Here is a 20594-nt window from a genome sequence, read left to right on the forward strand (position 1 = left end):
CTAACAATTTGTGACATTTACCGTCAGTAATACTGTTTGTATTGTACACACGAATGTATATTGCTTAGAAGGTTTAGAAAGAAAAATTCGTTTGCTTAGGTGAGTAAGTTAAATGCATTATTTTATCAAGCCTAAGGTTTAAGCATGACGTTTCTATCATCACATCCCAAGAGAAATAGAGACTAATTTGTAAAATGATTATTGTTGAAATGGACTCTGATACATGCAAAAGCACATGGAATAAAAAATAATACAATGGGGAAATTAAAAGGAGATCAAAATTTAAGGCACATTTAAGAATAAATGACTACAATTGCTGAAAGGCACAAATCGCGCCCTATGAAACTAATAATTAAACAAAAATGCAAATTGCATTTCCAGAAACGGAATTGGCTCTTAACAAACATTATGGAAATGTTGGTAAAACAAATACGTACACAACAAAATTACAACCAATAAAATTATCGAGGGTATTCCTCAAAGTATTGACAAAAACGTTGTTGCCCAAGTCTGACAAATGAACTCCATCGTTTCTGAATATTCCCTTGTGTTGAAACCTTATATCTGGATAACTGATTGATGTACCTCGCCCCCAAAACGTATTGATGATAAACGTAGCAAATGCTCAATTAATCTGTTAACTTTCAGTTTTCGCAAGACAGTTCATCCAATTATTTCGAGGCAAAATATGAGATCATATAATTTTTAGACCGTTCTTGGCGCACCAATTTTGGTTATGAATTACTCCGTTTACCTGATCAAGATACCAGGCTTAAGGCGGGTAATACCGGTACACAAGGGATGCTTACTCCTCCTAGGTACCTGATTCTACATCTGGTATGTCCAGGTGTACTTGTTTGCCCAATTCGCTAATTTGTATTCCTTATAGGAGTTATGAGATTGATCACTGTTCTTTTTCTTCACCTTTCATAAGAGATGTTTTGGGGGAGTAAATGAGGAACATTTGCTTAATTTGACTTTAAACAAAATGCAGACTTCTTAGCGTATTCTGTGTCTGGTCAATATTGTTGCCCCACAATGAATACCAATGACATCACATGTCATCTGAATAGTGAACAATGATTTCCAATTAATTTGGAACTACGAGATAATTCCCAATGAAGGAATATAGAAAAACTCAAATGAAAAGGGGAACATTACGAACAGCTACTAATCTCATAACTCGTATAAGTAATGTAAAATAGAGAGTTGGACAAACACGGACCCCTGGATATACCAGACGTGGGATACGATGCGTATGTGAGCCTTCATCTGAACCCCATACTGAACATGTTGGTGATTTATTGTGAAAAACTAGTCAATTTTATAATAGGTACATAAAACTTACTAACGCTCAAATCAAATCATTATCAATGGCAACTATTTCACAAAGTGAATCAGAATTGTGGCACGAAAGCAGGAACATTAAAATAACTGGCAGTAGTGCTAACAAGGTTCCCATCCACCACTCTACAAACAGTGATAAATTCATTAGAGAACACTTGTATCGTTCCTTCAACGAAAACAAATTCACCAAGCATGGACAAGAAGGTGAAAATCTTGCCAAACAACAATTGCATTCACCAGGATTACATATAGAAGCTGAAGGAACTATAGTTTCATGTGAAGAGCCCTGGTTAAGTGTTTCCTCAGATGGAATGTTAACTTATGTTGATGGTTCACAGTGTCTTTTAGGGGGGAAATGCTGTATACTTAAGGATGATCAGAAAAAATATAACATTATGAACTTGTACATAAAATCATATTACAATCTGTTATTGCATGAATCATAAACATTGGTGAAGCTGACTAAAGTTTAAAATTTTAGCATAACCATCAGTTACTCATCTTCATCTTTGTTAAAATCAGATCTCAGATTAACCAATGCAGCACAAACAATCAGGTAGTCACTGAATTTTTGACAGAGGTAACCGGAACTACCTGAGTAAGTATGCGGAACACTTTTAAACGTCTAATAGCCCTTTCCACGTGAATCCGTACAGTGGCAATTCGTCTCGGTCTCTGTTACGTCCTCTTCCGAAAGTTGGTATTTACCTTTCGTAAAAGCTGGAATATAAAGTTTCTATTTCAGGGGAAATAGTAAGTCATCAATGGTAAAACCTCGATTCACAAACTTCTTACCTTAACAGTAGTCATACTTTTAGGCGTCTGACATGGTCACATGACTGTCGGGTAAATTATGCATTACGTATGGTCGAATGACATGTGCAGTTCTTTGTGAATGCCAACTTAAAACCAAATACTTCTGGTCAAAATATTTGTAATGATATAAGGCATGCACGAGATCCTCATAAATACATACATGTGTAGTTTGCACACAACCAGTGGGTTTTTTTTCTCGAAACGTTGAACCATACCAGTGTTTTATTCACTACATGATAAAATAAAAAAAAAAAACGAACAGTGATCAATCTCATACTTCTTATCAAGAATACAAAATCAAGAGTAGCGAAAAACACGGACCCCTGGGCATACCAGATCTTGGATCAGGTACCTAGTATGCATCTACAGTTAACCGGACATATCCACTATGAGCCCCATATCATCATATGATCAGGTAAACGGAGTTATCCGTAGTCAAAGTTAGCATGTAAAGAATGGACTAACAATATGCTAGTATTGGTAAGAAACACATCAGACAGCATTCGACCTAATGACAGGTTGTAATGGTAAATTGGTTCGTTATAACGACCATAGAAGTTGTGAAATGCTGATTTGAATTGAGGCCGTTGAAATCCCTGTGACATTAACTTATTTGTCAGTAGCCAATATCGATTTCCAAACGCGATTTAAAAACTGATCATACACAACTGGTATTCGAGAAATTTATATGGAGAGGAGATGCTTACTCCTCATAGGCACTTAATGTTACATCTGGTATGTCCAGGAATCCTCGTTTACCCAACTATCTATTTTGTATTGCCTATGAAAGGTGAAGATAACGAATAGTGATCAATCTCATTACTCCTATAAGCAATACGAAATAGAGAGTTGGGCAAACACGGACCCCTGGATATACCAGAGATGAGACCAGATACTTAAGAGGAGTAAGCATCACCTTGTCGACCGGTCACACCCGCCGTGAGCCCTATATCTTGATCAGATAATCAGAGTTATCCGTTGTCAAAATCAGTGTACCAAGAACGGCCTAATAATCGGAATGAAACACGTCAGACACCATTTGACCCAATGATACGTTGTATTGGCAAAGAACAAGGGACGTTATTGGCCAAAATTGGCCGCGCTTCAAAAACCGATCATATTTTGCAGGTAGAAAGGTGATAATTTTCTCGTTTCATTCATATATAACAAGTACCATTCACTTGTTGCTGATATTGAGAAAATAACGTTACAATATTGCATTGTTAACTCTGACGCTATCTCCCGACGGTCGCTTTTTCGGAACGACGTCATCGACCTTATAGGATTTACAGTCCCCTGATTCTTCTAAAATATTTTTTCTAAAAGTTACAATTTTAATTTTTTATATAAAAATACTCATTGAGATCAAAGACAATTGAAAACTGCCATGCTATGGAAAATACATAATTCATTTACATGTAACTTTATCGTGGTCATAGACATTTTGCGGAAGAATCATGTGTTAATTAGAGTGAGGAAAATAATGCGTGTATTTGTCAAAAATTGTTCAGTAGAACGCAATCATATTTTCGAAGGTGCTGTTCGATGTCCTCCTATTCAAATGAAATATGAAAAATAAAATGGCTTTTGAATTTTCTTTTTGCTGGTTTTGTTTTTTGGTCATAAATATTAACACTTTGATTAAAAACGTCGATTGAGTCGGATAAAATTACTTGTTATTCCATGTACACCAAGGACTATATAACAGGTATGCTTACATGTGTATGCAATTTAATATACATGTTACAGTACATACGAATAAAATATGCTGTGGGTATTTACAAAATATATTGAATAAAGTGTGGTAAATGTACATATACTAAACGATACAAATTTATGTTGCATGAATGAGATATCATTTTCTTGGGTACAGAAAAACACGTCAAGTAATATGCATGTAACTTCAGATGGTATATTTCATATAGCAAATGCATTTAAAAACCTCACAAAAATGCGTCCAATGTATTTAAAAGCCTCACAAAAATGTGTCCGTGTTTATATCTTTACATTCCCCTAAATGGTCAACAAAGTAGTTCCAACTCTCTCTCTCTCTCCATATAGTGTTCATCTTTGATAAATGAAAATACATCAGTCAGTGGGCATGTCATTGCATGCACCGACATTCAGTCCAAATCTAGAACGGACTCTGGGAAGTTGTTTGAATACATGTATAGACAATGTGGTATATGTAACTGCTTTTCCCAGGCACTTATTTTCATATGCGAATAAGGATATATTGAGTGACCCCCCCCCCCCCCCCCCCCCATATTCTTGATAGTAGTATTGAATGAGAAAAAAATAGGCTTAAAATTATTAATTGAACCCATGTAGCGAAGGATAACCCTCCACCCCCCGACGATTTAAAATTCGAAGATCAGGCAGAAAGGTTTTTTTCATTTGCTAATTAACTACCAACTTATCCTTCGACCCCCCCCCCCCTCCCGATAAATGATGCTACGTGTCTGTTTCCAAGAGACAGTATATGTAACTAAAACATACCTTTTATAAAAATTAATTTAATAAATATCATGCATGTATTTTCGTTTTTCAATGTGCGGGCCAGGCCTATCCGGAACACCTTGACATGAGAGAGAGAGAGAGAGAGAGAGAGAGAGAGAGAGGTGTCTACATCACCTTACGGTTATACTCCAGTATTCCTAATCATGGAGGGGGCGTACGTCAATACTAATATAAACTTTTAGTAACAATCATCACAACACATATATTATATATCTTATAAGATTGATAAAAGTTGAAGTGTCATTAGGCTGGTCAAGTTGTTCCCATAGCAAGGGAATGGTCAACATCACCCCCCCCCCCTCAAAGTGGAGGGTCAACCCTTCCTCAATACTACGGTGTCTGAATATTTATATCTATACATGTATATATACACATGTTCATCCTGCCCAATTACCTTTGTTATATATGTGTACCTGTAAATGTGCATCTATTACATATACATGTATATATGAACCCGTGGGGATCCGGGTTTGAGTAAGTCCTCAGTACTCCTTGCTTGTCGTAAGATGCGACTAAATGGGGCGGTCTTCGGATGAGACCGCAAAAACTAAGGTCCCGTGTCACAGCAAGTGTGGCACGATAAAGATCCCTCCCTGCTCAATGGTCATAAGCGCCGAGCATAGGCCTAAATTGTGCATGCAGCCCTTCACCGGCAGTGGTGAGGTCTCCATGAGTGATATATTCTCAAGAGGAGCTTTAAACAATATTCAATCAATCAATCATATGCGATATAGAAAAAAAATCTGCCACCACAATGGTCGAAGTTTCAAATCGATCACAGGTTTTCGACGTTTTTTATTTAAAAAGAAACCACATCTCGCTGGAAGATATAAATAATGATTTGCTGTTATTTTATTTTTAATTTAAACCGTTTTAAGAACCTTTGGAATCAATATCTAATTACTAATGTAGTAATATTTAATTTCAACATGCATCATATATACATGTACATACATCCATGTACGTAAAAAATTATGTAAGAAAACTGCTTTTAAAAAAAACCGCATTATATTTGATAAATTTGTATAAAAGATAGTTTAAAATTTAGCGAAAAAAGTAACAGACATCCCAACTATCTAGCTCTTGAGATATAACGTATCAGTACCCATTTTCGCCGAAAATGAACGAATTTTGGTCCGATTTTTTGTAAAAAGAAAATAAATTCGAGTTATTAAAGGTCTATGTGTGTCTTTGATTTTATCATTTTTTTTAATGCAATCTATTCTTAAATAATCTTATTTTGAAAAGACAGGACGTCCAAACATATTCCCGTGACCTTTAAAAACGAAAGTAGAATAATTTCCATTCATCATGCGGTGGATTTTTGATCCGCCTCCGTGACTCGAAAGGCAGACATCATCTGCATTTATTGGGTGCAGATTTTTATGGCAAACTAGGTAACGCATTAATTGTTTGACTGGATATACATGTATTTATTAAATCGCAAAGAAAGTAAAAGTTTATGAGGTTAAATGATGGAACAGTTTGCCTCAGTTCTATAACATGCAAAATATTGACTTTGTGTAACGAAAACGACCGATTTCCGCATTCATTCTTTTTTAAAAATAATATTGTTTGCAGCCAACAACCGACACCATATTGATAATGAAAGAAGAATATTAATGGATAATTAAACATGCAAAATATAAATCTGGTTGTTGCATGCAAAAGTGGTTTCTTTTTCAGTTCTATAGCATGCAAAATATTGACTTTGTGTATCGAAAACAGCCGATTTCGCATTCATTCTTTTTTAAAATTCATATTGTTTGCAGCCAACAACCGACACCATATTGATAATGAAAGAAGAATATTAATGGATAATTAAACATGCAAAATATAAATCTGGTTGTTGCATGCAAAAGTATTAGTTTTTGCTAAAGTTTATTCATAATTTATTTCAAATCAACAGATTCCGCTAAACAGCTCATCTTTAACGTATATTCATGACGTCATAATAAAATAATACGTCATTTTCATGTAAGTGGGATTAGAAGAACATCCTAGTTGTGTAAATAAGACTAATAATTAAGCATAGTATGAAAGTTGAAAAAATGAAAAAAATCTCGGCGGTATATAGCCAATAACGTCCCTTGTCCTTAGATCGTTATAACGACCATATAATTTGTGAAATGCTGATTGGCACACTGACTTTGACTACAGATAACTTCGTTTACCTGATCAACTTTCTTTTGTATTGCTTATAGAGTTATGAGATGGATCACTGTTCGTTATCTTCACCTTTCATTGTAGATATGTTTGTTATAGAAGTGGGTGAATGTATTGTTTCAATATATTCCGATAAAGTGTACCGGTAATCCCAAATTGTGAAAAAACGGAATTTTAATACTGCTATATATCCTAAAGATTTATCTTTTGTAATTTAATTTTTTCTGTTTTGTTTATAGATTTCCCCGTTACGTTGAAACATTATTTGCATTCACAGTTTTGAAGGATTATATTGAATGGGGCTTCGAAGGTTTATTAAAGGCAATACATTGGTAAAAGTAAATGGTATGAAATTTAAATTTCATTGAAAAAGCCCACTATAGATGCAATTAGTATTCCGCTATTTTACATTATGTCATCAACACCTACTAATAGGAAAATATGTGACCCTTTATCATGTTCTTCAATTTTTTAATCAACGATATCATAGTAATGAATGCAATACGCCAGTTTCGAGATAAGAGCTCTCCTGTGTAGGACGTACATTTAGTAGAACTTTGAAGGCCTAAGTGGGACAGGGTGAACCTACTGTCAGTGAGAAAGACGATAAAATGTATTTAAGGCGGCTTCTCTTTAAATATGTAAATATTGGAAACACAAAATACTATTGAAAGAAATGTTTCACTAAAGCAGAAACATAAAAACAAGGTAATATTTGAAAGTAATATCCCGGATATGATACCTACTACCAATAAAATTACCTGATATAATAGGAATTCCATGTATCTAATTACTCCCTGAATACTTATCACTTACTTAGTTTGTGTATTAGTTGAATTCGGGTTATGAAACAGCGTATGAGAGACTTAATGAGTACATTCACTTATGCAGTGATGAATATTCATCCCACTTCCGCATGTAAACAAGTTGTTTCGCGCGTTACTATGTACGAGAGTTCTTCAAAGGGAAATAACTCGAGCGTATCTCGAAACCCGCGTATTGGTTAAGAAGTAAAGGCATTATGGGGTAGGGCAGTCATGATAATGGTGTTTGTAAATCAAATACATGTAATGCAATCATTGCAGAACTTTTCTACACATTGACCAGTGTTCGTTATCTTCACCACTCATGTATCACTCACCTTCAAACAGAAACATGCAGATAGGGTTGAGAAATAAATAAATATATATCTTGTATTTAACGCTGTTTCCATATCAAATTCTGAACTATAAGTATCTTTATTATGTGAAATCATATATCTTTTTATTAACGACTGCAGTAAACAGAGTTATCCGTAGTCAAAATCATTTAGCCCAGAACGGCTTAACGATCGGTATGAAACACGTCAGACAGCATCTCACCCAATGATAGGTTGTATTGGCTAACTAGATTGTTATAACGACCACAGAATTTGCGAAATGCTGACTTTAAACTATACTCTTGAAACCCCTGCCGAATCAACTTGTTTCTCAGAGGTCTGTCTAAATTTACTGACCATACGCAGAACAAGCTCATGCGTATCGAATCAGTTGATCATGAGATATAGAAACACCATATGCAGGTGATAGTGGAATATCGCTACATAGATATGGGAAGTTGACGATGGAGAAGCTGAAATCCCATAACTCCTATAAATAATACAAAATTAAGAGTAGGGCAAACACGGACCCCTGGATATACCAGAGGTGAGATCAGGTGTCTAGGAGGAGTAAACATTGCCTATAGATCGGTCACATCCGCCATGAGCCCTATATTGTCATCAGGTAAACAGTAATTCGTACTTAAAATCAGTGTGTAAATAAACTATATCTCAAAGTGGTTTCTGGAACAAGAAGAAAACTAACCAGAAAAAAATGCTCTTATCAAATAATTTGTTCAAGATATAGTAGAGCATGGCGAGGCCGACGTGTTTAGACTTGTTCAGGTATTCTATATTATCTGCTTTAATTACAGAAGAAAGTGCTAGACATCATCTGAAGATTAGTTCGAGACATGAAGGTAAAATATGTGTACAAGTAACTTATCATGCGTCATAGAAAATACATCTTCAAAACGATTTTATACATGTATGGATATTGAAATGATTTGTCAACACATGTAAAGAGAACAACCGGGTAATTCTATATTGAAGGAATATCAAACTGATTATTATATGCAATTTCCTTATTTTCCAGACTTGTTTTCTCATCGTAGCTGCTATTTTGGTCCACATCTCCATGGTAGATGGGTGTAGCTGTCTTGCTAGTGATCAGCGAGCCCAATACTGTGATTCTGCATACGGTAGCTAGCTCATGAATACGGTGAATTGTCATAATTATGGTTTCTTTGTTTGTTGCTTACGTCACAGTTGTACTCATGTGGCGACGTCATTACCTCCAGGTGATGTTTATGCATTTTGACAGAAGCAAAGGGATGTTCGTTTGAAATCGCCACGACGCATTTCACTTGAAATACCGAGCGATTGATACAGTGGGTAGCTTCACCAGTAATTCCTTTAAAAAAAATCAAGAATAGTCCTTATGGAATTTTCTCATACGTTTGAGGACAACTGTGTTATTCTGTCATTGATATTTCTTATAGGCTGCTGAAGCAAAATGTGGTCTTAATAAAGATAAACTACAGAGGGTAACAAATCATCGGGGGCAAGTGGATTTTCTGGTCGGGCAAGTGAATATTCATTAACCACTTGTCCGCGGACAAGTGACTTGAAAAATCAAAACTTGAAAAATCAAAATAAAATAAAACCTGTTGTACAGTCGGATCGAAACTGAAAGTAAATCACCGTTGAAGTTGTCTCCCGTTATGTGGTAAATTACGTGAACCAATTTGATATGTGTCGTTGTGAGTATTTATTCAATACAAATTTTACTGTTTCAAGTGCATGTTTGAACACTTAAAGGTAGACATCCATGTATGACAAATTTAATTGACGTCAGAAAGCTAACGATGGAGATTGGTTGTATATTGTTGGCACGCTCAAGAATGTTTCACTCATATGGAGACGTCACCATATTGTCAGTGAAGGGCTGCAAAATTAGGTCTTTGAGGCTTACGGCCTTTGAGCAGGGAGGGATCTTTGTCGTGCCACACTACTGTGACCCGGGGCCTTGTTTTCGCGGTTTCATTCGAGGGATCCTACCATTTAGTCGCCTTTTGCAACAGGGATACTGAGGATGTATTTAACCCGGATCCCTAGGACTGACGATGTAGAAAATTTTAACAATTTCAAAGCACAAATGACCAACAGCTGAATTGGGAGCCGAGAACAAATAACGACATGAACAAAATTGACAATGTTGGTAAACTTGCATTTGCTGTCAGGAGTTTCCAATTTTCACCAGCTAGCCTCCAATATGTAAGAAAGAAATTTCAGTCTTGAAAATATACTATGTCATGAACCGAGATGCTTTATGCCAGATGAAAAATATGCTGTCGAGAAGAGTTTATATCCTCAAATATTTTCAAAAATGAAATTCATTTTTTACATTCTACTTTCGGTCAAAATAGACGTATCCTATATAATATTTATCAAGATTCATACGCACATTGTTCACATCTGCACCATATTCATGAGGAAATTGTTATCATTACAATTGGTAAAGATATCAAAGCCAGAAACATTAGAAATTGAATTTAAATCAAGAGGATGCGAAGTTTTAAAGTTCAAGAACTTAAATTTCATCAAACCAGTTATGCTCGCAGGAATTATATTATGCTGAATGCAAAGTAGGTGACAGAAAAAAATGACATGAACTTAAATTGTTTTATTTCATAATTGTGGTAGGTGGGACAAGTAAAATCTCCATTGGTACGTTAATTGAATATATTTTCGTAACAAAAAGCATGTCACTGTGTGGTCCTAAAACGGTGACGTCACCTATTTCGATGACCATCGTTGATATAAGTTTGTCAAAAGTTTGTAACTGTTAAAACGTATATACAGGAGGAATGTGCAACTAAACGTCAATGAATAAAATAACATAGTGTAGAATTCTAGACTTTTGGTATACTTTATATCAATTTGAAGGTTTACTTTAAAAAGTAATAAGTAAATGGGTTTATTTTTGGGGTGCTTGTGTTGATTGTTTGCATACTTTCCTTCTAGTGGTTCATTTTCGGAAAAAATTGAAGACGTACTCTATATATGTTTGCAAACACTATGGCGAAATTGATGGCGCAATCTACAACCGGAAACGACAACGCGAACACGTAAACAAAAGGTCACCGATTCTGGTCAGTCACCGAAATAGGGCAGTCGACGATAAATAGTTGATGATTTTTGGGATGGAATTGTATTTTGTTCACGAAAATATTCAATATACTCTTCAAAATTTATATTAAATGACATCTCGAAAAAATGAAATAATTTTTTTTTAAATCAGTTACCATGGAAACAAAGCCCGGTGGGTAGTACATATAGTTTTATTTGCTTTTATAAATGTTTACGATCCAAATATTATGTTCAATTTTTTGTTTTCATTTACAATTTCTTTACCAATTAATATAATCTGATAGATACTACTCTGGTTTAGATTCTATTATTTTTTACCCTATGAGTTAGCCTTGTGTAGTTTTTTTGTAGCCTTGTGTATCACTAGTATTCCCTTTAATACAAATATCCAGAAAACGTAAAACATCCCAATATTAAGACCATTTGGTCAAAAAATGACAAGGCTCTTTTTCAAAGTTATTTTTTCACATAAATTCCTACTGAATACACTGATATCCAATATGACTTTGTTAGTTACATGTTAAACTGTCGCAAACCTTACCTTAAACATTTTTTTTTCAGTGGTCATTGCCAAAGTTATTAATGTATCTTACAGAAAAGGAGTTCCGCAATTTTTTGCTAATCGGATTTATGATGTAGATGTTATGCATGTTTACAAAGGAGTAAGTTTTCATTAACCTATTCTATGTCTTTTTTCTGTAATTCTTGTAAAACTTCAGCTAAACCAAGATATTTTTTGACATTTCAATTTGTCAAACACGTTATCAGTTGAATTCTATATCAACCCATAATATCAGTTTCTATCTGTAGCTACGTACTTATGGAAGTATTTTATAAATTTGTATTTCTTTTAGAATGTCAACAAGGGTCCTGTAAGAGTTCGCACTGCCGCTCGCGGTACTATGTGTGGTGTGTCTCTTAGGAAAAATGCTATGTATCTTCTGAACGGTAATTCATTTCTACATATCTCATTTTATGTTATAGAGGGGGATATAGGGGTTGCAATTCTATTTGGCTGAACGTTGTTAACCACACAGGTCACTTTTTGCCAGTCTGGGATCTTCAACCCCCTACTTTTGGGGAGGAAAAGGTGAGTCCCAACCTTTGAAACTTTTCTGGATATGCCGTTTCATATAATCTACTTTAATTATGCCACATTAGTATAAATCGTTATCGAAAAGTTATGAGATGTGTCGAGATGAATAAGGGTATGTTGTTGATTTTTTAATTTAGAAAATTGCATTATTTTGTCAGTCTTGATAGATCACATTATTAGTGAACAGAAGGGGGTGACTTCTTGATATATTTTCAGGTGGAATTTACACAGGGCAAATGTGGATCAATAGCTGTGACATGATGGCTTTCTATCCGGTTAATGACCCGAAAAAATATGTTCCTTTCGACTACGACTGCAGATGCAAGGTAGAGTATTTCACGTGTCTCATCATCATGAGCAACAAATTCGGAGCTCAGTTCTTTTTATTTTATTACTGTTAGTAATCCGGATTTTATTTGTCCATCTTGACTTATTCTCTATTTAGAATACTTTGTGTTAGCATACAGTGAACCAGTTTTAAATAAAGTGTGTAGTACGAACATACGCGTTTGAGAATTGACCGAGTCAATTTTGGGATTGTCTTCGAAAGACATAACAAGTACTATTTTTATATACATGCTTATCTAAGGTTTACAATACTTGTGTGTTACGGAATTTCATAACCAGTATTACATATTACTGCAGGTGAAAAATATGATACTGGAGGGAAGAGAAAAAAAATCCAAATGGATCTGTGCCCGAGGGAATACAATACGATGTCCCCCGGAGTCTGGCAAAATGGCGGAGTGTCGGTATGACAGAGACAAAGACGACTGTGTCTGGACCTGTTAAGTCCTCTTGAGAAATTTCTAGTGAACGATGATAAATAAACTGAATATGTAAATGAAAAATACTGTATTTGGACTAGACGAAAGTGAATGGAAATCAATTAAGTTACCTTCTAAGACAACAAGAAAATCAAAACTTCATTGGTTCCAATATAGACTTATTAATAGAACATTGGCTACAAATGCTTTCCTGCATAAAATTAAGAGGAAGTGTACAAAAAGCTGTACGTTTTGTAAATTGGAAGAAAAAACATTGGAACACATCTTCTGAGAATGTGTAAATGCACAATCCTTTTTAGATACTTTGGAAACATATGTTGAAGAAAATACAACTCTACAGTAACTGTTAACTATTACAAAAAGAAATTTTTATTACAATTTCTAGATTCAAACAAATATATTCAAAACACACTTTTTCTGTGGTTGAACTTACTACATATATACAATGAGGTGTACAGAAAAGACAATAAATGTACTAGCTGTAGCGATATCCAACTTGAAAAATAACTATTAGATCTTGAAATAGGAGTGATGAGATTAATCACTGTTTGTTATCTTTACCTTTCCTCCTATCAAAATGGTGAAAGAACAAAAATTCACACAACCTGGAACGGATGGAACCTATAATTCAATTGAAACAGCCTTTTAATTTATCTACTCTCTCTCTCTCTCTCTCTCTCTCTCTCTCTCTCTCTCTGATATAACATTTTCTTTAAATTAAATGTTTTCATATTATAGAATAGAAGAAAATAAAGACTTATAAACACTTTTTTTTTAAAGCTTTGAACGTCCCTTGATTCATTGTCATTGTGCTGAATCATTATGTTCTTAGAATCAGATATGAAGTTAACAATTACTGAGAATTTAATTGCGGATTTTGTGGTTTTAGAATTTAAATATCTGACTTAGATGAAATATTCATGTAAAATGTAAATTCTTTCAATTTGTGTATTTCATTGTTTTGCACTGTAGTTTTGTTGCAATTAAAAGCTATATTGCATGTCATGTTCTTCTTTGTATCCAATACTTTCATATTGTAAATATACTCACTGAACAAAATAGTAAGGAATGATGTAGAGTATTCACCTTGTGTACAGGTGCTTGTATTTTAGCAGAAAAATCAACGTGCCTTTTATTTCAAGCTCACAGGGATATATCGAATCGACATATGAATGAAAGTTATTATTGTTAATAGACAAAACGTCGTCGATATATCTAAAATTAATGTCGAAATGGAGGCCACATCAAGAGATTTTTTCTTCTCACATAGAAGTTTTTTAATCAATTCTGCTTCATATGAATAAAGAAACAGGTCAGCTAATAAAGGAGCACAATTCGTGCCGATGGGAATTCCTATAGACTGTTGGAAGACCTGATCACCAAAGACCACGAAGATATTGTCAATGAGGATCTTTAGGATATTTTTTATTTCAACTTGTGCGTGGAATCGGAGTAGTGTTTAACTAACTAATTTTTTGGATGACTGATCACTAGATATGAATATTTCCGTTTTCCATTTTTGTTGAAGAAGCAACTGTCTATGATGTCAAAAAGTCTAGTCTTTAATTTATCGTTAGGAATGGTCATGTAAAGTGTTGAAAAGTCATACGTTTTGATGTTATTGATTTGGAAAAAGTTTTTGGATTTCAAGTTTACTAAATATTCTTTAGATTTTTTTTAGAATCCACATTTCATTAACAATACTTCTGGCATATGTAGTCGCACAGTAAGTTTGAAGTTTCTCCTTCACGGCTGTTAATATTTCCGTGAGGAGCAAAGATAGGGGCTTGGTAGAGCACATACTGGATCCAGCAATGTATCATATAATAAGCTAACCTATCCAATCTATTGTACAATATCAGTAGTGGACCCAGAGGGAGGTCTGGGGGTTTGACCCCCCCCTTCTCCAGAGAATTTCGCTTAAAAATATACCCAAAAAATTTAAAAATTACGTATTTGGAGGGTAGAACACTGAAAACCAAATTTAATGAAAGAACCCCCCTTTCAAAAATGAATGGATTCGACCCTGCAACATCATATAATGAGCTAACCTATCCAATCAATCAAATACACGATTTATTTCTTCGACAAAGTCAGTGTTCAGAACAATGCGACATAAAACAAAGTAATTGTTTTGAGACCATATTCCTTGTTAAAAGGATGGTTTAAATAATATAAATAGTAGAAAATAGTAGAAAAGCAGAAACCATGTAACCATGTCAAATAAGAAAAACATTGTCCTTTATGATTTTCTTTGAGTCATTTAGCTTGATAATGATTCAATATTGGTAGATTAACTATTACCTGGTTAAAATCCACACTGCTACGGTCGAGGTTATCTGGCACCGCTTACAGGGTGGCGCCCACGAGTTATCTCATCTTAGGTAGGTACGAGTTATCCCTCGTGCCAATTTATAATTCACATTGATTCGTACAAATAATCGTCGTCTGTCAATTCTTTTATACTTTTTTCTTGATAGACCAATATAAGGTAAAATAGGTCCTGTTGGCACTCCATTGTGTTTGGCAAACACATGTATATTTATTATCAATTACGTAGGAAACATGAATACTTTCAATCATATAAATCAATCAGCTCTACAATTGTTATATATATATATATATATATATATATATATATATATATATATATATTATACAAGCACTGAAAAGGCCACAACGATGTTGATTATTTAAAACTCAGATTTTCGACGCAACCCGCGTCTTTATCAAGAGACATATATATTACACAAGCAAATATTACACACCACGAAAAAAACCGACAAATATTAATAATCTACATTGTTGTTAGCAAGAATGATACACTTTTGCACTGAATTGAGAAAAATGGTAATTCTATACATAAACATAGGATTTTTTTTATGCATATCAGGTACCGTGTGTTACAATGGATGCATTAGCATCACACCCTCCCCAAAGTATTAGACGGGACATTTCTAAATCATTGAACGTCGTAGTATTCATAATTTCACGGAATGCTGTGACAGCACATTGATATGAAATACGCTTAATGGCAATTAAGAATGTGTACATATTAAATTAACTTGAAAAGTTATTTTTCATAGAGGATATCAAGACTTTTACATATTTGTTATGTTTGAAAACTGATATTCCTGTTCTTTGAACAGAGACCACGGAATTTGGACAAATACAGTTGTCTTGATTGTCTAGCCTTTAACGTCACAACGAAGAGGACGTGCACTGTACATATCATATGGGCGGTAAAAATTCAGGGCGGCGACCTTGATTTCAGAAATGCAGTGTTTGTGACTTCCATCTCTTACTTCTGGGAAAGTTGGAAAAACGACATTATATTTTGCTGCTATTTTCTTGTGTATAAAGATCTACGTGACGCAGATTCTTGTGCATAGAAAATCGTCTACGACAAGTTAACGCACAAAAATTGCTAAATGAGGACTTGTTCATAAACCTCGGGTTGTCTTTTACAAAAAATATCATTTTACATTTATTCATTTCATTTACGAAATGAAACTATGCCGTTCTTAAGGACAGTTATGATGTTCTAATAAATATTTCACAATTTCCTACAAATATGAAATAATCACCATTGCATTTCTGCAATCAAGGTCACCGCCCTGAATTTTTACCGCCCATATGATACAGTGCACGTCCTCTTCGTTGTGACGTTAAAAGGCTGTCGTTTTGTCGAGATTTTTATTTCGACGAGCTATGTGTTGTGAACAATTCGAATAAATGGTTTTTACTTTAAATTCCTTGGAAAAATTAAAATTACAGATTTCGTCCTGTTTTGCACTCCCTTTTTGGCTGCCATATTTTACGAACATAGTCGCAATAATTTTTTGAGAGTTTTTATGGTTATTTAATGTAATCATTTAATATTTAAACAAAACTCCCATTCTCTCTCTCTCTCTCTCTCTCTCTCTCTCTCTCTCTCTCTCTCTCTCTCTCTCTCTCTCTCTCTCTTAAGCTGTGTTCTCTTGTAACAAGCACTTTTTAGCTAAAAATGACCAAGTCCAATGCGAAATCTGAAATTTTCGATTTCTTTAATCGCGATTTTTTTTCTTTCGAATAACTAAGGGTTGCAATCTGTGCGAAACATTGTTATATCCTTAACCTTAGCCAAATTTCTATTAATCCCTGCTTCCTTTTAGATTTAAACCCAACTTATCATGACCCTAACTAAACCCTTTTACATATTTCGTTTTTCCTAACCCCAACCCTCCAATGCATTCTAGAATTATTTTATCGTGATACAGTGGATGGAAGTAGTCCAAACTATCACCAATATAAAACGTATCAAAATATCTCAACTCTAGATGCTAACCCCAGGGGATAGACAACTACTATATATATGATATAACAGATAAGTTACATTTTACACTTTTTGATATGACGTTATTTTTCAAAAACGTCTGCATTCCGTCCAATACCCGGAATACTGACCAAACATGTCTACAGCTAAATATAAGCATAAAAAACTCCTTGACCGGTAAAGCATACATATGTAACAATACAAAAATAGTCGATACATTTATCGTGGAAATAATAATTAACGACAACTTGTGAAAAGTCAAATGCAAAAATATTTTCATTAATTCAATATTGTGACAATGTCTCATCAAGCTCAATTTTCTCAATAAATGAATCAATGAATGTGTAAACAACAATCATTATGCAACAAACATTGTGTATTTGGCATTGAACTAGATCTTTATACAATTGTTTCTTCTTTTTAAGATACATTCATATGATACATTTTGATCCAAATGTCTTCATTTCAAGCATTTCATACATATTGTTAGGCCGTTCTTGGCACACAGATTTTGACTACGGATAACTCAGTTTACCTGATCAAGATAGAGGGCTCACGGCTGGTGTAACTGTTCGACAGCGGATTAGAAGCTTACTTCTCCTAGACACCTGACCCCACCTCTGGTGGGTCCAAGGGTCGGTGTTTGCCCTACTATCTATTTTGTATTGCCTATAGGAGTTCTGAGATTGATCACTGTTCGTTATCGTTACCTTTCATTCGGATATAAGTGGATTACTTTAAACCAAGTGTTTGTCTGACCCCACCTCTGGTATATCCAGGGGTCCGTGTTTGTCTGACCCCACCTCTGGTATATCCAGGGGTCCGTGTTTGCCCACCGTTCTATTTTGTATTGCTTATACGAATTATGACATTGATCACTGTTCTTTATATTCACCACTCATTACAATTCAGACTAAGCTGAACTGTTTGCCTGGAATGATCTTTTCATTTTCATGGAACTTCAATTTCTACAAGATTCTTAAATATGAAATTGAACTTCTACAAGATTTCTAAGTATTGAGATTGAACTTCTACAAGACAGGCTTTCAATAATAATGTATTTGATGTGGCACGTAGAAAGGGTTTACATTTGTCAATAACCATATGGTCTTGCTTTATAGCCATATTTTAACCAAAATGACTTAAATGCCTTTGACTCATGTTTTTCTGCATTCTGACCACGGTACATATTGGCCACGTGGTATTTTGGATTATCGCTCTTAAAATTTTATTTTTGCAGTTTTTGGTAAATAGTGAAAAACAGATTCCCCTAAAAAGATAAATAAAAAAATAGTAGTGTACAAATCTAATATTTCAGTACATTTTAGCTACATAATATTAATATATGAAACGAAGCTGATCAGGAAGATTGTCCAAGAGTTCGTGTATTGTAATAACTTTTGGGGAAAAAACCATGATTCTAATTGGTTTTCTATGAAAGCTGATTAGCACCAAGAAATGTTTTAATGATTAATTGAGTATTTTCAATCCCTTCGAGAATTTTTCACTCACATTAAGACTTCATCAGCTGTAGGTGAAGTACCACAAATTTTGACCTATTTTTAGCGCTCAAGACCGTAGCAGTGAGGGGTTTTTGTTGTGTCAATGCCTGCCGCGACACGGTAACTTCGTTTTGAAGGTTATATCCGAAAGATCCGTGATTCTCTCTTTTAAATTCCGAGCGTTTGGAGAAAGTGCAATCCATATCGATTTTTTAAAACGTGTCAGGTTTGACGAAAATTTGGCACGAGCGGTTACGAAGCGAACGCTCTACCACTGAGCTACCGTGAACGGTTTCTCCAAGATGAAATATATTAATGAGAGAAATAAAATTTCTTGATTCTATATTTTTAGAAACGGTTGATGAGTATCAAGAAAGTTTTATTTCCATTAGATTGTATCTTCTACTGACAGGACAAAACACTCTCGGTTTTTAGTGGTTTCCTTTGAAAACTGACAGATATCAAGGAAGTTTTGTAAAGAGAGGAAACACCTTCAAGTTGTAAATAGATATTTGTTCTGCATACAGAAAAAGAACCCTTGAGTGGTATCTATGAAAGATGACAAGAATCAAGGAAGTTTTTATCTAAGCGAGAAAAACATTTCCTGGACTCAAATCCTTGTAAATCAATTTTGGCAGGCATACAGATATTTAAAAGAAGTCTGAATATGGTATATAAGGTATCCAAAGGGTAGCATGAGAATCAATATAATTTACTGTGCTTTACAACAATATTGAAATTGTAGCTTAACGGGAATTATAGTTGCTATAATGACGGATCCAGAGGGCTTCGAATCCCCCATTTTCTGGACAATAAGAAATCAACAACATAGTTAATAAAATATCACTGAATTGCAAATATCTATGATTGAATAACGTTATATATGTGTACAATAATGATATTAAAATGATTTTTTTTTTCATTTGTAAACAGATCATCAGAAGAAAACACAGCGACATCTATGTTCGGTTTTGTATAGAACGTCATAATGACAAAGTTGCCTCCTGGTATATGCCAATAACAACAATGAGTTATACAATTTTAACAATACTATAAATCAGAGACAGGTATCTGGATGTCTTAAGATTTCTAACAATCTTAAGATATGACAGTTTTGTGAAACAGTTATGATGGATATTATTACAAATTTTGGTCTTAAGACAGATCTTAGTCGTAAAATAGATTTGTGAAACTTGGCCCTAGAATGTTAAGAAAGAAGAATACTGAATGACATAAGAAACAAGTGTGGCGATAAGACCTTGTAGGCTGCATGTCGCTGTTGTTAGAGCATCGAACTAGAGATCTAGGGGACATGGAGTAGAATCTAACCCGTCCCTGCTTCTCACTGTCTATTTAACGTTTATGTGATGGAACCCCTACCCCATTATATAAACTCCTGTATCCGCCTATAAAATGATACGAGAATATATAAAATGTGCATTTCATTAAATGTCATACACTTTGACGAATCATTTTACAAAATAATATATATTTGATTAAAAACATTATTACACATGTCACACCCGCCGTGAGCCCTATATCTATGTAATTCTTTTCGTTTGTCCTCAAGAAGGGACAGGTCGTCCCGATTTGACAATCTGGTTGGTCAATATGCATTCTGCATCAAGAAAATGCATGTTTAATATTCTGCAGAATGCGACTCTGGTGTCTAAACGGCATGACACAGAAGGTCACTGACATAAAGTATGCTCCAGATTTTTTTCTTCATGCTTTTAGAGTGTAATTTTGTATTAAATCCTTTTTGGTCACCTTTTATTGAGTTTTTTCTTTCTTTTTGTACCTTCTCTCCCCC

The 20594-nt window shown here is 34.5% G+C and overlaps 1 protein-coding gene across 3 annotated transcripts; it reads left to right on the plus strand.

Annotated features, from left to right (window-relative positions):
• LOC125677225 (uncharacterized) lies at positions 1–13964 on the plus strand. Of its 3 annotated transcripts, XR_007371000.2 has the most exons (8): positions 29–99; positions 8803–8847; positions 9024–9129; positions 11642–11742; positions 11935–12028; positions 12118–12170; positions 12393–12502; positions 12822–13964. XR_007371000.2 is itself a non-coding variant. In XM_048915231.2 (7 exons), exons 2-7 carry the CDS (start codon positions 8842–8844, stop codon positions 12966–12968), a joined length of 564 nt encoding a protein of 187 aa, XP_048771188.1. In that variant the 5' UTR covers positions 1–99; positions 8803–8841; the 3' UTR covers positions 12969–13964. The 3 variants fall into 3 exon arrangements, 2 of the variants coding, with proteins under 2 accessions (XP_048771188.1, XP_056014383.1); XM_048915231.2 differs by lacking the exon at positions 12118–12170 and having other exon boundaries at positions 1–99; XM_056158408.1 differs by lacking the exon at positions 12118–12170 and having other exon boundaries at positions 16–99; positions 9043–9129.
• Positions 13965–20594: the final 6630 nt, after the last annotated feature.

The sequence above is a fragment of the Ostrea edulis genome, chromosome 3, assembly GCF_947568905.1.
Source record: "Ostrea edulis chromosome 3, xbOstEdul1.1, whole genome shotgun sequence".
NCBI lineage: Eukaryota > Metazoa > Mollusca > Bivalvia > Ostreida > Ostreidae > Ostrea > Ostrea edulis.

Bases quoted from the DNA above. Each gene is read 5' to 3' on its own strand.
- LOC125677225 (XM_048915231.2), top strand. The intron at 9,130-11,641 runs GTAGCTAGCTCA...TTTTTTTTTCAG, and splicing joins ATACTGTGATTCTGCATACG to TGGTCATTGCCAAAGTTATT. The intron at 12,503-12,821 runs GTAGAGTATTTC...ATATTACTGCAG, and splicing joins ACTACGACTGCAGATGCAAG to GTGAAAAATATGATACTGGA.